The sequence below is a fragment of the Octopus bimaculoides genome, chromosome 11 (genome assembly GCF_001194135.2).
Source record: "Octopus bimaculoides isolate UCB-OBI-ISO-001 chromosome 11, ASM119413v2, whole genome shotgun sequence".
NCBI classification, from domain to species: domain Eukaryota; kingdom Metazoa; phylum Mollusca; class Cephalopoda; order Octopoda; family Octopodidae; genus Octopus; species Octopus bimaculoides.
Window position 1 is genome coordinate 1,875,756 of NC_068991.1, and position 13,441 is coordinate 1,889,196.

General features: G+C 38.5%; 1 protein-coding gene across 4 annotated transcripts in view; it reads right to left on the reverse strand.

The window, feature by feature from the left end:
* The window catches only part of LOC106876554 (calmodulin), a 23,038-nt gene that overhangs the window by 5,178 nt on the left and 4,419 nt on the right, over positions 1-13,441 (reverse strand). Inside the window, exons 2-3 of one of the 4 annotated variants that reach the window (XM_014925148.2) lie at positions 12,205-12,290; positions 1,528-1,561 (exon numbers count right to left, since the gene is read on the reverse strand). In XM_014925148.2, coding sequence (XP_014780634.1) covers positions 1,528-1,549 — 22 coding nt within the window. In that variant the 5' untranslated portion in view covers positions 1,550-1,561; positions 12,205-12,290. Of the gene's footprint in view, positions 1-1,527; positions 1,562-5,983; positions 6,199-12,204; positions 12,371-13,441 lie in introns of those variants that run through there. The other 3 variants (XM_014925147.2, XM_014925146.2, XM_014925150.2) reach the window with 3 other exon arrangements.

Sequence of the window (13,441 nt, forward strand, 5' to 3'; positions counted from 1 at the left end):
CAAATCAGACTGGAGCCTGGTGTTGCCATCCGGTTTCACCAGTCCTCAGTCAAATCGTCCAACCCATGCTAGCATGGAAAGCGGACGTTAAACGATGATGATGATGATGATGATGATGTATACATACATACATACATACATACAAATATGCATATACATACATATGGGATAAAATATATGAAACCCAGTACACCCATCATGACTACCCGTCTGAATAGGATACACCAGGCACATGCATCACAACCGTATGTGCGTGACATGGTGATCTCATATCAAGATAAACAGAGCTGGCAGAGGCATTAGAAGGTCAGGCTAAATGCTTAGCAGCATTTCACCCGTCTTTCTGTACTGAGTTCAAATTCTGCCAAGATCAACTTCACCTTCCATCCCTCTGGGGTTAATAAAATAAGTACCAGTTCAACACAGGGGTCAATTTAAACAACTTACCCCCTTCCTCAAAACTGCTGGCCTTGTGCCAAAATTTGAAACCATTATGATCACCACCACTACTACAACCACCACTACTACTACTACTACCACCACCACCACCACCACCACCACTACTACAACACATCAACACATATGTTGTTGTTATCTCACTACAAGTAAAGGGGAGGGGTGTGGATCTCCTCAAACTGCAAACCTGGTGCAAACACTTCCACTAAAACTCACTGAAGGGCCAGGTGGTGCTGTTAAACCACCCATCAAATACACACAGTTCACCCTTTTACACTCTGTGTACCCCGGTGACCCATTTACAATATGTACCCAGCTGTCAGCTCCATATTATGCACAACTGATATTGTATATATATATATATATACACAAAGCTTGACAGGAGGGCCAGGAGGAGGACATGTGGACTTCAACTAAATGAACTGATGTATATTCATTGCCAGAACTGTTGTAGTGGTGTTTGAGTGGTAGTCATGTTGGGAGTGGGGTTTCAGTACCCAAACATGGACGACCAGAACTGACCTGGGATTAAACGTCTAGTATGTGTGTGCATGTACATAAACACACACACACAAGTATATATTGACATAATATATATATATATATATTCTTTTAGTCTTTTATTTGTTTCAATCATTTGACTGCGGTTATGCTGGAGCACTGCCTTTAGTCAATATACATATATATATATATATATATATATATATATATATATATATATATATATATATATATATATATGTATATATATGTATGCATGTATATACACACACACACACACACACACTTATCCATATACCGTCCTACGCTGAGGTTGATCATTCTCTTTCATACATATTCTCTCTCTTTCTCTCTCTCTCTCCCCTGGAAGAAAAGGAGTTTTGATCAGACCTAGAAAGGGATGGGCACCACCAGGTTTGACAGTAATTGAGGGTCCAAGGAAGAGAGCAGAAAGGTTAGGGTTAACAGGCAGCATCAGAACTTAATATGAGGGTTAGCTTTAAGGTTAGGGTTAAGATAAGAATAAGGGTAATTTTCAAAGACTGATGAATAAATTTGATAAATACTCACAGTCCATCTTTTCCCGATTCATTCTTATTGTAGCCTGAAATGAGAGAAAAATTGAGCAAAATTGAGATTTTACAGAAACAATATATACACCCTTCGGTTTATACACACATCAGACCCTGAATTTATAAACAATACATAAACATTAGGTTTATATATATTCTGTAGGTTTTCCCTTTCCCCTCACATATCCACTTACCTGCACACAATATGCCCCTGTTGAATCCCTCCCCCACCCCCTCTAGCTCCTATTTTCCTTTTGAAATCTTGTGAGCTCACTAACCTACCCACCCTCTCCCGTCTCCAGACCCCTTCACTATATACATCCCCACCCCTTGTAACCTGGGTGTATGGCCTCTTCCCCCTCTCTGCCACATCTTCACCATCTGAGGAAGCCATGTCTCTCTTCTCATGCAACACCCATTTTCTGTCCCTCAAGACTAGTCCTCCCCACCCCAGTTGAGGAATCTTGTCCTGCAAGCTATTTTGGTCATCTTACAAGTGCTGAAGCCACGTAAAAAGCCACCCGGTCCACACTCTGTAAAGTAGTTGGTGTCAGGAAGGACATCCAGCCATAAAAACATAGAAACCATGCAAAAACAGACAGGAGAGGTTGACGCAGTCTTCAACCTATCAAACTGTCCCACCCATGCCAGCATGGAAAAATGGATGTTAAATGATGATGATGATGGTGATGATGAATATATAGTTATGGTATATTCTGTTAAGAATGTAGTAGAAAATAGTATAAAGCTCAGATTTACCCTTTAAAACAACAACCACTTTAACAGTAAACTGGAAGGAGACTGTCATGTGTATATATATATATATATATATATATACTGGAAAGCGGACGTTAAACGATGATGATGATATATATATAACTATGTGTATTTCTTCTATCTTAATGAATAAAAATTCTTCTGATAGAATAAATGGGTTAATAGAAACCAATGTAGCAAAGAACACAAAATAACTGTGGTTTAGTTCCTGTTTTTAAGGCAGGAACTTGAAATTTTGGGTATTTGAGTATATTTAAGAATTTAAGGGATGGAGAAAACGCATGTTATAATTGCATACTTATCAAAGATCCCTATGGATCACACAGGTTGTAATCCTTTGAAACATATGTAGGAATAAAGTATGCAATTATAACATGCGTTTTCTCCAATCCTTAAATTCTTATATATATATATATATATAGGGAGAATTCACAAAAAAGCAAAAGACGAAGACAGGCGGTGTAGACAACAAACAGATGTATTAGTTTAACACACAGGAAGTGAAAAAGTCTTTAACGTTTCGAGCCTACACTCTTCTACAGAAAGAAACAAGGAGAGAAAATAAAGAATATATAGTGGCTAGCGATCTATCATGGCGAATGCTGGACAGAGGGGTCACACAGGAGAGCTAGGAAGAAGTATACATTTGTGCGTCTGTGTTTGTCCTGCCCCCACCATCGCTTGACAACCGATGTTGGTGTGTTTACATCCCCGTAACTTAGCAGTTCAGCAAAAGAGGCCAATAGAATAAGCACTAGGCTTACAAAGAATAAGTCCTGGGGTTGATTTGTTTGACTAAAGGCGGTGCTCCAGCATGGCCGCAGTCAAATGACTGAAACAAGTAAAAGAACACTGATACAATCATGGCCGCGTGGTAAGAAGCTTGCTTCCCAACGACATGGTTCCAGGTTCAGTCCCACTTCATGGCACATTGGGCAAGTGTCTTCTACTATAGCGTCAGGCCGACCAAAGTCATCTGAGTGGATCTGGTAGATGGAAACTGAGAGAATCCCATCGTACATATGTGTGTGTGAGTGTGTGTTAGTCCTCTGCCACTGCTTAACGACCAGTGTTGTCGTGGTTAATCCCCATAACTTAGCAGTTCGACAAAGGAGACCAACAGAATGAGTACCAGGCTTTAAAACAAAACTATTGGGGTCAATTCATCTGACTAAAACTTCAAGGCACTGCCCCAGTATGGCCACAATCCAATGACAGAAACAAGTAAAAAAAAAAAAAAAAAAAGGAACACCTCTTAGTTATAGTACCAAATAGTATCCCTACAAATAAGGCCACTATTATTTCTCTGTACTAGTTATACTATTAACTAGTTTATGGAAGAGTTATGTAAACATTAGAATAATTTCTATGCATGAAACAGATCCGAATAAAACGCTGACTGCATAGTTTCAGACGAAATGCCCCAAATATTTGTATTAAAATTTGAATGACCAAATATTATTGAGGTCGAATATATCACAGCGATTAATTATTGTGATGAGGGGTGGTCGGAAGAGCTATGCGGAATGTAGCAAACCTACTTGCTCTGTGTCTGAGTGTGTATAATGCACACACACACTCATACACACACACACACATGTATATGGGAGAGGTGGGTGAATTCAGATTTGTGGGAGGGAGCATAAGCTATATCATTGTGTAGCGTGTGAACGTGGAAGGGCGCAGTTAGAGAAGAGGGGCAGAATATGCATGTGTGTGGTGATGGCGGTGGTGGTGAGTGGGGGAGGGTCACCAGTAGCCATATCTGCCCTCACCTGCCTAACTACCTGCTCTCTTCTCGAGTCTAATCTCTCAGCTATTTCCTACTTTAGCCTCACTCTACCAACTGACATCCTGTTCCCAACGCCACCGCCACCACCCTCTCCACTCTACTTATTTCTACACCACCAACACCACAACCCGAGCAGCAACTTCACTGCTACCACCCTCCCCATTATCAGAACCACACACATACACGCATACATACAAATATACACTTCACCCGGGAGAGGCAGACGTACTACTATGGGTGGTAGTAGAAGTAGTAGAGGTGAAGGAAGTAATAATAATAATAATAATAATAATAATAATAATAATAATAATAATAATAGTAATGGTTTCAAATTTTGCCACAAGGGCAGCAATTTGGGAGGAGGGGGGATGAGTCGATTATATCGACCCCAGTACACAACTGGTACTTATTTTATCGACCCCGAAAGGATGGAAAGCAAAGTTGACCTCGGCGGAATTTGAACTCAGAATGTACCAACGGATGAAATATTGCTAAGCATTTTGTCCAGCATGCTAACGATTCTGTCAGCTCGACGCCTTAAATGAACATCACCATCATGCAAGCAGCACCCTTCATCTCCAGTTTTCCATGGAAACATGTCTGATCATGGGGAAGCATTATCTTTCCTGGAAATAAGGGAGGGTTAGTGGCAGGATGAGCATCCAGCTGTAGAAATCTGCCTCAATGCATGGAAAAGTTGATGTTAAAACAATGGCCATGGTATATACATGTACAAACACACATTTCATAATCGTCATCATTGAAAGTCCGTTTCCCATGCCGGAACAGGTTGGACAGTTTGACAAGGAGCTGGGGCAGCCAGAGAGCTGCAGCAAGCTCCAGCTGTCTGTTTTGGTAGGGGTTTTAAGGCTGGATGCCCTTCCTAGCACCAAACACTTTACGTAGCACAATGACGAAAGCTTTTTTACATGGCGTGAGCAGAGGTCTTTTTAAATGGCGCCAGCATGGGTGACATTCATAACACTCAGACTATACACCTGTACATATATTTATGTATGTATGCACATATATAAAAATAGGTATGCATGTGTGTGTTTAAGCATAGTGAACTCAGTACAATTATGTCAAAGAGAAGACTTTGTATAATTGTAGAGTTACAAAGATCACAGTGACTAGCAGATGAAACTGCCAGTCACTGTGACATACTGAATTTTATTATGTCCACTGTATACACATACGGAAACAGATTAATAGCTATGTAGGTCTACATGATAATATATGTATATATATATATATATATAATGTATGTATGTGTGTGTATATATATATATATATATATATATATATATATATAAATAATTTATGTATGTATGTGTGTGTATATATATATATATATATATAAATAATTTATGTATGTATGTGTATATATATATATATATATATATATATATATATAATTAATCATTCTTGGACAAGGATATTATTGACACTGATTTTGAAGTTTCAAACCACTGAAGTCATATGTGTGTGTTTGTGTGTCTGTTTATACACACACATAAAGAAAGAGAAGTGGAGGAAAGATAGATTGAAAGGTGAGTGGATGAACAGACAGACAGACAGCTACTGACACTTTAATATAGATATACATATATAAATATATATTTACACATGAAGAGAAATAGATCCAGCTATAAATATCTAAAGATACATATGTGTGTATATAAATATATATGTACACACACACACCTATAAAGATTTATATAAACACATAACGATTTACACATAGATAAGAGATAGTTACACATAATATGTACACACATCCACACACACATATATATACACACATACATCAGATACACACAAACAAAGAATGAGAAAGTTTGAGAAAATAAAGAGAAAAGAAATAAGAAACTTCAATATTCACCATTATTTAAGTTGGTTTTCCTTGTGAAAGATAAATAAGTGGAAATATATAAACTTGGATAATAAGCACAACTAGTGCTACTACTATTACTAATAAATACTGTTGTTACTGCAACACCTTAATGAGAGAGAGAGTGACGACGAACAAGCAGGTAGGCTGGGCGTTGTCTCGCACAGTTGGTCTCACAGGGAAATAAGGTCAGCAACTGAAGCTATGAAGGAAAGTTTAATAAAGAAATACCACCACCACCGTCCCCGTTCTCACACACAATCTTTTGTGAATGTGTGTGTGTGTGTATGTGTGTGTGTGTGTGTGTGTGTGACCACACCTCTCTCTACTACAATGGCATAGAAAGACAGTGAGAAACAATGTGATCACTGGATCTGCTAGAAATATGTCCCAGCTATCACCTTTCTGTGTCAAGTTAGGAAGAATGCAAAAGACAAGGGAGTCCTAAATAGCCCTAATATACAGGGTTAACCGTGGCTAAATTGCATTTAAGACCAGGTCAGCTGGAGCAAGGCTGGTCTTGGGATTTATTTAATGAAATGGTGAATTATTTAAAATGGTGTGTTTGTTGTTTGTCAGACTTGGATTATTGAAACGAAACAAGTTTATAAAATTTTGGTTTTATTTATTAAATAAACATTGACTGAAGCAAGAGCACATTGGATAATGTTGTCATAGATACACTGTACCTGGACAATAAACAGCAATGTCATGGCTGGAAAGCATTTGAGTAGAAGTCTCCTTGTTCAGAGCTGACCTACGGCTAAACAACAATGATATATTCAGGTTAGCAAGTCAACAAGTTGTGCCTCTATAGTGGATAGCTTGTTCAATCCTGCTGGAAATAGCAGCCAACAGTCCTTCAAACAACAACTTGTCTTAGCAATGTAAAGGAGACACTGAATAATGTAGTCTTAGATACACTACGTCTAAATAATCAACAAGATGGTCACATGTGGAATGTGCTTGATCATAGGATTTCTAAATCAGGGCTGAACCAAGACAAAAGACCAATAAGAAAGGAGGGTCCCATGAGATGATGTAGTCCAAGATACACTATACCTAAATAATCAACAAGATGGTCACAGTTAGACTGTCTCTAACAAAGAGGGCTTCGTTGATCAAAGCTAAACTACAATTAACCACTAACATTTATTATTTTTGGAGATGAAGAATCTATAAAATGTCACACAAAATGCTTTGTCATGTTTGATTCTGAGTTCAAATCCTACCAAGGTCAACTTCACTTTTTATATTTCCAAGGCCAAAAGAAAATGTACCAGTCATGTACCAGGGTCAATAAAATTGATTATTCACCTCCTTTGAATTTTCAGAGTCTGTGCCTACGATAGAACCATAGAATTGTTACCAGGCCAGGAACAACGCTTCGCAGCATTTCATCCATCTTTACATTCCGAGTTCAAATTCTGCCGTGGTTGACTTTGCCTTTCATGCTTTCTAAGTCAATAAAATAAATACCAGTTGTGTACTGGGGACAACAGAATCTCTGTCGCACCCCCTTGAAATTGCTGGCCTTGTGCCAAAATTTGAAACTATCATCATTATTATTATTATTATTATTATCGTTAAGATGGTGATCTGGCAGAATTGTTAGAATGTGGGACAAAATACTTTTTGGTAGTTCATCCGTCTTTTTACGTTCTGAGATCAAATTCTGCTGAGGTTGACTTTGCCCTTCATCCTTTCGGGGTCAATAAGTTAAGTGCCAATGTGTGTGATGAATTTCAGTTGCCACCAACATGATTTGAACCTGAATAGACAAAAGAACTGATGATTGATAGTATAGCACAAGGTCACACACTGACCTCGAGAATGGTTTTTTAGCAGAGTTCAACATTGCACAGTTTTTCATCCAGATGGAGCCACAGGCAATTTAGAAATGGCACTTCTTCAGTTTATTGTTCTCACAGAAATGGAATTCAGAGATGAACTTGGATCAGAAAGGGATGTGAGGAAAACACCACAAGGTGTTAACTTTGTTAATTTGCTGACCATTGCTACAATAATAATAATAATAATAATAATAATAATAATGAGCATTCAGAGAGCGCAAACCTCTGCCATGATTAGCCGGAGATGATTTTTAAAATGAGAATATCTGAAATAAAAAATCGACTGCTCTCACAAACGAGAATACTACAAATGAACCTGACCACTCTCAAACAGAAAAATAATCCATATTCCTTGTCTGGTACCTGATCGATCCCAATGGGAGTCATGGAATGTGCAAGTGGGTGTGCAGGCTGTGTTTGTAAAGCTGTTTGTGTGTGTCATCTGGGTAATGAAAATATTTGCATGACTTCAGCGTACACGTGTCAATAAGTCTTTGGGAGTCACTTCGTAAAAGTTTTGGAGATGTTTTGGTTGAAATGCAACAGGAACTTTGGTAGAGAAACGTAATGGAACATAAAAAGTATAATTGTAATCAAATGCATTCTGTATCAAGGTTTTAAATTCTGGTCTTCCTTTAGTAATCCTGTTGTTTTCGATTGATGTATCAAATTATGTATATATGTAAAGTGTTAAAATGTATGTATAATCTCCTAATATAATAATGAGCCTTGTCTTTTTATATATTTGTGTGTGTGTATAGGATTTTCGAGCGAGATCGTTGCCGGTGCCCCTGGACTGGCTTGTGCGGGTGGCACATAAAAGACACCATTTCGAGCGTGGCCGTTGCCAGTATCGCTTGACTGGCCTTTGTGCAGGTGACACGTAAAAGCACCTACTACACTCTCTGAGTGGTTGGCGTTAGGAAGGGCATCCAGCTGTAGAAACTCTGCCAAATTTAGATTGGAGCCTGGTGTTGCCATCCGGTTTCACCAGTCCTCAGTCAAATCGTCCAACCCATGCTAGCATGGAAAGCGGATGTTAAACGATGATGATGATGATGATGATGATATATATATATATATCATAGAGCCGGAGAGTGAGGTGAAGGTAGAGGAGACAAATGGCAAAGAGAGTGTTGTATGAATGAGAAATGAAGGAGGTGACAGATGAATGAGAAAGGAAGGAATGAAAAAGCCGATAAATGGCGTTTGAAGTATGAGTGTATGTGTGTGTGTGTGTAAACGAGAGGTATGTTTGTGTGTGTGTGTATACCCACTTTTGCAACGTAACTCTGCCATGTTTTTTCTTCTGCCTAGAATTAACCAATATCTAATATTTCTTTTCAGCTTGCAACATTAACAAAAAAATGAGTCTTACTGGATGGTCATGGCTGAAAACACTTTTGATCATAGGATTGCAGTTCTGGATTAACCTAGGGCTAAATAAGAAAACAAAAGAATGTCCTGGTGGACAGGACATTCTGACAAGTCATTTCAGCAGGTTCTGTCCCCATGAAGAAATAACAGCTAAATTTTCCTCAAACTGGACAATATAGCCCCTGATATAAAAAAATGGGATGGTCGTGGCTAGAATGCCTTTTATTAAAGTTCTTATTTAATCATGTCCGAGCTGGAGGTGAACAAACTTTAAAGATTAACTCCTCCAATAAGACAGCTGCACATTGATGTATGCACAAAAGCACACAAGTGCAAACATGTAGAAACAGCAAGAAAACAATGCAGTTCAATAAGATTGGATCAATAGATCCGGATTATGGACAGATTAGCGGCTCAAGTATAAAACAAGACCATCCAACGGATATAAACAAATGTTAAACCAGGAAACCTCTTTGTTGTGGCTTAACCAGCTAAAAATAGCAACTAAATCACCCTCACATGTTCTAACTTATCAAATAAATAAACATCAACTTAGTGTAGTCATATAACAGAAACAACAGACGTGAAGGTCATGGCTAGAATGCCTCTGATCATAAGTTGGCTCCGTTGACTACCACTACAATCATCAATAATATTATGACCATTCAGCTCCACTACCAACACCACAGGATGATCATGGTGGGAACATCTTGTTCTATTGTGGCAGGGGGTTGACCTGGGGTTAAATAAAAACAACCTCCACCTCAGTGGCCTACAAAAAATGTAATAGGTTCAGTTCCTCCTGTTCCAATCCACTAATGAAACAATGGATGTGGTGGCTTTCATACAGTGACCAGTGTCCACCAGACACATCTCTACTGCAAGGACCCCTTAAAAAGGATATTCAAAAGCTCTACGAAAACTTTAAGGGGTACGCTTGCACCCTGTACTCCTGCATATGGGTTCAACATAAATAAAGAGGACACACAAAATAATAGAGTCCTAGAAATTCCAAAAAGCTAAGATGGTCAACTTTTGGAACGGCTTGGATCGTAGTTTTGTTAGACTTCATGGCTGACCTGGAACTAAGTATTAACCATTTACTTCATGTCGTATGAACATACCTCAGTTTATAAATTTTGTTAACTGTTTGGCGTTTGGGTGGAGGTGAGTTTTCTGGCATGTTTATTTACTTTTTTCCGAGACCAAAACAATCACTAGTTTCTTGAGATTACAACTAAGAATACAGGTGTGTTTATGTGTGTGTGTGTACATACATAGACATTGAGAGAGTTTCGTCAACACACGTGATGAATATAAAATACACATGGAATGACGTGCAGGTACAAGTATACAGACTCACACTCACGTCTTAGTTCACTTCCTCTACATAAACCTGTTTGTTTCGTAATCAAACGCCCACTATTTCAGGTTGTAACTGGATTTCAGGTGTGACTAACACACACACATCAATTTAGATAGATAGATAGATAGATAGATGCGTGTGAGTGTGTGTGTGCATAGAGAGACACAGTGTGTTTGTGATTGTGTACGCGCGTTGCAATGACTGGAATGGTAACGATATCAGGTAACGGATGTAGTAAATATATTAACGGACATCTAGTTTGACTGTATAAGCATAGCTCGCCATGTATGTGTGTGTATTATATACATGTATGTAATGTATGTTTGTGCCCATTCTATGTCCCTGTGTCCCGTCTGTATAGCAAGTGTGTCTCGTTTGACACCGAATGTCCCACAATATCCTCGTGATGGATGAAAGATTCAAATTCCATGCGTGGAAAAAAAATACCAAACTGAAATCGGAGCGAAGCCCTCGGACATAAGCTAAGAGACATACTCATCTCATAGCTCAGTCTAAATCTAACATTGTGGCCCAATGGGGGTGTGGTGTACCTTTCTGGTAACAACACAAGTCCCAAGAAGATAGACAGGTATTATAGTTTAAAGACATTCTGTTTCTCCTTGGTTTCTGGTGATTAAAAACGTTTTATTCCCAGGCAGCAAAATATATTACGGAATTAATAAAAGATTTTGGTTCTCTTACCTAAGCATGCTCTCGTCCTGTCTTTGAATATCAGAATTTTATTATAACAAGAGAAGAGAATGCACGATTTAAATAAAGAAAATCAGGTCCTAAAAGTTCTTCATAGAAGCACCTAAAACCTGAAGGTTGTGTAGATTTGATTCTACGAAATAATGGTGTGTAATATATATATATATATATATATATATAGGTTAGATCATGTGTACATAGAAAATACGTAAGGTGTGTGTACAGACAGACAGACAATCATATATATATATAGGCAATATATATACAGAGGCTATGTAATGTATGCATAGAAAATACGCAAGGTGTGCGTATGTACACAGACATGTAGAAACTATGTTACGTGTATTTATATACATACATACACACATTTCGACTTTGCTAACTGAATCAGAAACGGTAATGTTAGCTAATAGTTTCCATATGTCAACAGGTAGAAACAGATAAATTACATATAACACCACAATGGATATATATTGTATTACACGGCACAGTGTTTTACAATATTGTATTCGACTATATTCCCTACCACAGATATGTACACGTCTGTCTCAGATTACATAATGTTACCTTGAAGGTAATGTAAAGCGGCAGTTTGTCTGTAAATGGTATAAACAAACGCATAAATATGGATGTATATATATTGTTTTAATTTCTAATCGGAATCAGAAACCAAAATAACAATATTCAATAGATTATAAAGAGTTAATATATTATATATTGTGGAGCAATATTGGTATTTTTCCATGTCTTCGATCGCAAACTAAATTATTCTTCAGGTGAATACGATTCGAAATAATGGTATGTCTTTGGAACTGAGAGAGAAGCAAGGAAGATGTTGCTTGCAGAGGAAGTGAAAGTGTTACTAAGTGAGTGTTCTATGAAATAACAAACAACATCTGACTTACCTGGATGTTTGATCAAAGACAGGGAGGGTTGTTGTGATGGAAGAAGACCACTGCAACGGTGTTTAATGTCTTGTAATATAATAAACCTGAAGACGATCCAGCGAAAAACGTTAATATATGAGAGAAGGTGGCGGGAATTAATTGATGGTGTTGTTGTTGCTTACCTCCCTTGGATCTGGACCTTCCTCACACTACTACTATTCCACCCCTCTCTCTCTCTATTCTTCTATATTATTATTATCTGCTTCCCAACACCTACTTCCTACCATTGTTCGGATTTCCTCTTACCTTTACTCCCCCATCATCCTCCTCCTCCGTCTCTCTACCACTCCTCTTTTCTTCTACCTCTCCCTCTGTCTCTCTCTTTCTTTCCATCCCTTTCTCTTTCTCTGTCTCTCTCTCTGCACGCACACATACATATAGTGTATATATGTGTATGCGTGTGTGTGTGTCATTGTGTGCGTGTTTGTCCCCCACCACAACTCGACAACCGGTGTTGGTGTGTTTGCGTCCTCGTACCCTAACGGTTCGGCAAAAGAGTGATCGGTAAAATAAGTAAGAGGCTTTTAAAAAGAATGAAGCATTGGAGTCGACTCGTTCGACTAAAATTCTTCAAGGTGGTGCTCCAGCATGGCCGCAGTCACGAAAGATTGAAACAAGTAAAAGATAAAAGATTAACAGATTAGAAATAAAAGCAAGGACGAAACAGAAAAAAAAATGATGTTGGACCTTGGCACGGTCTCGGCCATGTTTCTTCTCACTGATAACATAATGTGTGACTCGTATAAAGATTGAACCTGCTTTCAAATATTCCATTTCTATGGAAACTCATGACCCTTCCAGATATCCAACAATCCCATGAATGCCCCCCACCCCCGCCTTATTCGTCGTCCCCTCTTCAACTCAACGGATGTTATCGTTCGAATTAAGAAACCTTAATTTAATGTATTCTTTCCTTGTTGTTTAAACCAAGGTCAGTCTGATCCCGTGGATCAATGATCAAAAGCGTTCCAGTCGTGACCATCCTGTCTTATATTCAGCCACAGTTCTCTCTTCTTTGCTTTCTCCAACAGTTTCTACTTCCCGATGTTTGATCCCTTTTTTTCCTTCCAACCAATTCCTCAAGATTCACATCCATTACCATCCTTCTTCTTCCTCTGCTTCTTTTCTCTTCAGTCTTTCTCTGCTCGTCACTAAATTCTCCCTGGGCCCTCTTTCCTCATCACGCAACCCAAGA